Consider the following 3,792-nt stretch of genomic DNA (forward strand, 5'->3'; position numbering starts at 1 on the left):
CCTGAGATTCATCGAGGTTGTAGAAAATGTGTGTCAGAGGCTGTTAGAGTACAACCTGCACAAAGAGAGAAGTGGAAGTAACCGCTTTGCCAAGGTCAGTGTGTGTGTGTGTGTGTGTGTGTGTGTGTGTGTGTGTGTGTGTGTGTGTGTGTGTGTGTGTGTGTGTGTGTGTGTGTGTGTGTGTGTGTGTGTGTGTGTGTGTGTGTGTGTGTGTGTGTGTGTGTGTGTGTGTGTGTGTGTGTGAATAGATAAGATAATAAACTAAGAGGTGTATACATGTAGAATATAAATTGTGAAGTGATCTATACAGGACCATGAAGACATTCTGTGCGAGTTAAAGTGTGTGTTGTGTGTGTCTCTCTCTCTCTCTGTGTGTGTGTTGTGTGTGTTGTGTGTGTGTGTGTGTGTGTGTGTGTGTGTGTGTGTGTGTGTGTGTCTCTCTCTGTGTGTGTGTGTGTGTGTGTGTGTGTGTGTGTGTGTGCAGGGCATGTCCGAGACGTTCTCCACCCTTCATGGTTTGGTGAACAAAGGCGTGAACGTGGTCATGGACATCCCCTTCGAGCTGTGGAACGAGACTTCAGCGGAGGTCTCCGACTTGAAGAAACAGGTGAAGAAAACATCCTGCAGTTCCTGGAGTGTCCACTAGAGGCTGGCTGCAGAAGCACAGGAAGTCACATTCACACCCATTCTAAAAAGCCTGTTTTTACAGCAGAGATGAACATGTTTACAGCCTGGTTCAAAAAACCAAATAGGTGTGATTAGCTCATGTCTGGATGGACACACACTGTACGGGGGGTGAATGTTTTGATGACTCATCAGTTTTGATTTGATGAAGGATAAGAGTTATTCACAATAAGGCGTGTAGCTGACCTGAGTGTGTGTGTGTGTGTGTGTGTGTGTGTGTGTGTGTGTGTGTGTGTGTGTGTGTGTGTGTGTGTCTCAGTGTGACGTGTTGGTGGAGAAGTACGAGGAGGTGATTGAGGACTGGTACAAAGGCAGCCAGGAGGAGGACCTGACCACTTACCTGTGTGAGAAACATGTTCTCAAGGGACAGGACGCAGGTAACACACACACACACACACACACACACACACACACACACACACACACACACACTCACTCACTCACTCACTCACTCACTCACTCACTCACTCACTCACTCACTCTAACTCTAATAAGTGTCTCTAGTCCGTCTACAAACCCCCCAATCATGAAAAAAAGTCAGTTTTCTGTGTCTTCTGCCTGCTCCAGTTTTCAGAAAATGTGTGCTCAAACAGGCCGTTTGGAGATGTTCCCTTCATGACATCACAAAGGGCAGTAGCCCCTCCCCCAGGTGGGTGACACTCCCACAGCTAGGTGTTTGTTCTGCCCTCTGAGTCCGCCTTCTCACCGTAAACAATAGGACATGGAGCGAGGAAAGCACCGAGTACACCCAAGCCCTTCCAGAGAGGAGGCGTGGTCAGACACAGCTCATTTACATATTTAAAGGTACAGACACAGAAACAGCCTGTTCTGAGCAGGGCTGAAATAGAGGGGTTTATAGACATGATCAAATACAGGATCAGAGTGGATTTAGAACAAGAAACTTCACACACATGTTCTGAGGAGCTCTGACACTTATTTACACTGAAGAAGAGGAGATGTCACCTTTAATCCACTTCATCCTTCTTCTCTTCATCCTTTCACAAATGTCTTTTCTCTTTCTTCCTCTCCAGCCTGCCTGAAAGAGGACTCGACCAGGCTGAAGAAGGGCGACCAGGCGGCCATCGCCGAGGACAAGAAGAAGAAGAAAAAGAAGAAGGGAGTGAAGAAGGCGAAGGGGAAGAGCGAGGACGGAGAGGAGGGCGGAGACGGCGGCTCCGAGGGCGAGAAGACGACGACGATGAAGAAGAAGAAGGAGAAGAAGGTGAAGAAGAAGAAAAAGAGCAAAGCTCCGGTGGAGAAGACGGACGGAGGAGGGGTCACGTCTGAGGACGAGATCCAGCCTCGGGTTCCTCTGACCGGGCAGAAGACGGAGCTGTAGAGTCCTGGATCAGTTCTCTGTAATGAAATTAAACTCTTAGTAAGATCATCTGCAGCTTCTTTAAAAACGGACGTTCAATCCACCCAGTAAGATTTTCTGCTGTTACACGGTTTTTAAATGTTTCTCTTTGTCCACTCTTTGATTTCAGAGTCTTTCATGTCTTCATTTAGCAGTTATTCCATCCGTCCACTCACACTGATGATTGATTTTCCTCCTGCGAGTTTTTAATGCTGTAAAGAATCAAAGTAGTTTGTGTCACTAAACGGATGCTGGATGAATCCACACTGTCCTCGCTCCCCTTTAAAGAGTGGGAACATGAGGTACACTTTCTTTTGTTGTCACTGATTTATGTTCGTGTGTTTAATCCTCTTGATTTGTGTTCACTGTTTCATTCCTGATCGTGTGTGCTGTACAGAAGCTGCTATTTAAGGTGTGTTCGTGTGTGTGTGTGTGTATGTGTGTGTGTGTGAGCTTGTTGACTCCCAAGCTGAAAATGAAGTTTCAAACGCGTGCGTGTGTGTTTTTACAGATTTTTATTCTGAAGTAAAAAGCTGGCTGTGTTGTAGCTATCCAAGACGCTTTTTTGAAACTATGAGCCGACCTCATCCGAGGATGAATAAAAAGCTGGTTTAAAAAAAAACACGTCTCACGTTACTGATCATCTCAGAGAAAAGTCAAATAATACACTTTTTTCGTATTTCACAATCAACACTGAGGATTTTTTTTTGTTAATCCTCCTCGCAGCGGCTGTCTGCATGTCGTCCCCCCACCCTCTCTTCCCAACACATCAGCTGTCCTATCTAATAAAACATACAAGAGCTCCTTCACAGCATACTCTCCTTGTAAAAATTAGAAATGATCAGAAATACATTGTACAGTTTTATATTTGCAAGTGCACTCTCCGGCCACTAGAGGGCGGCACAGTTTTAGACTTACAGTTGATTTTTAATAACTTTAATATTGAGGATTATGCCAGGGGTTCAGCTCGAGACCCCCAAAATAACTGCTGGGGACCCCCCCCACTGTCCATATTAGTATATTTGCAGGGATCAACACACACAGTTGCATTTACGTGGACTCACATTTGAAGGATTTCTCTTACATCACTTTCATTTCAGCAAAAATCTTAGATCACGGCTGTAGTTAAATCAAACTAACTTTTTTTTTTTGTATGTATTTTCCCACTTATGGGTAAAATATGAAATTTAAAATAATTTCCAGTATTTATTTGTTTTTTGGAAGGCATCTCGTGACCCCCCTCTCAGTGTCTTACGACCCCCCCAGGTGGTCCTAACCCCCACTTTGGAAACCGCTGCATTATAGGGCAGTTCTGGTCGAGAGGCTTTCCAACATCACTGGAACTTGTTGAAATAACAAAAAAAATATATATATATAAATAAATAATAAATTAAATATATAAATAAATAATAAATTAAATATATAAATAAATAATAAATTAAATATATAAATAAATAATAAATTAATATATAAATAATATTAAATCATTTAAAATAAAAATATTTTGCGTGATAAATCTAACGCTAATGTGGTGAGCGGGAAGCTCGCGTAGCAACCGTAACTAGGGGGCAATTAAGACTGATGATTGGACCATCAAGCTCTTCACCTGTCTGAGGTAACACAACTGTTTACATCGATGATAGTCTCATTATCACCAATGTGTTAAAACAGTCAGGTAGAAGTAGAAAGTAGTATTTAACTTTATTAAAAAGGACATTTAGGTTACAAAATGACTCAGAGAACAAACTTAA

The 3,792-nt window shown here is 42.9% G+C and overlaps 1 protein-coding gene across 1 annotated transcript; it reads left to right on the forward strand.

The window, feature by feature from the left end:
- Window positions 1–6: 6 nt before the first annotated feature.
- On the forward strand, window positions 7–2,663 carry LOC136177469 (protein canopy homolog 3-like). The gene is made up of 4 exons (XM_065950797.1): window positions 7–94; window positions 485–607; window positions 944–1,061; window positions 1,716–2,663. Exons 2-4 carry the CDS (start codon window positions 488–490, stop codon window positions 2,021–2,023), a joined length of 546 nt encoding a protein of 181 aa, XP_065806869.1. The 5' UTR covers window positions 7–94; window positions 485–487; the 3' UTR covers window positions 2,024–2,663.
- The last annotated feature ends 1,129 nt before the right edge of the window (window positions 2,664–3,792 follow it).

Source organism: Labrus bergylta, chromosome 22 (genome assembly GCF_963930695.1).
Source record: "Labrus bergylta chromosome 22, fLabBer1.1, whole genome shotgun sequence".
In the NCBI taxonomy this organism is placed as follows: Eukaryota; Metazoa; Chordata; class Actinopteri; order Labriformes; family Labridae; genus Labrus; species Labrus bergylta.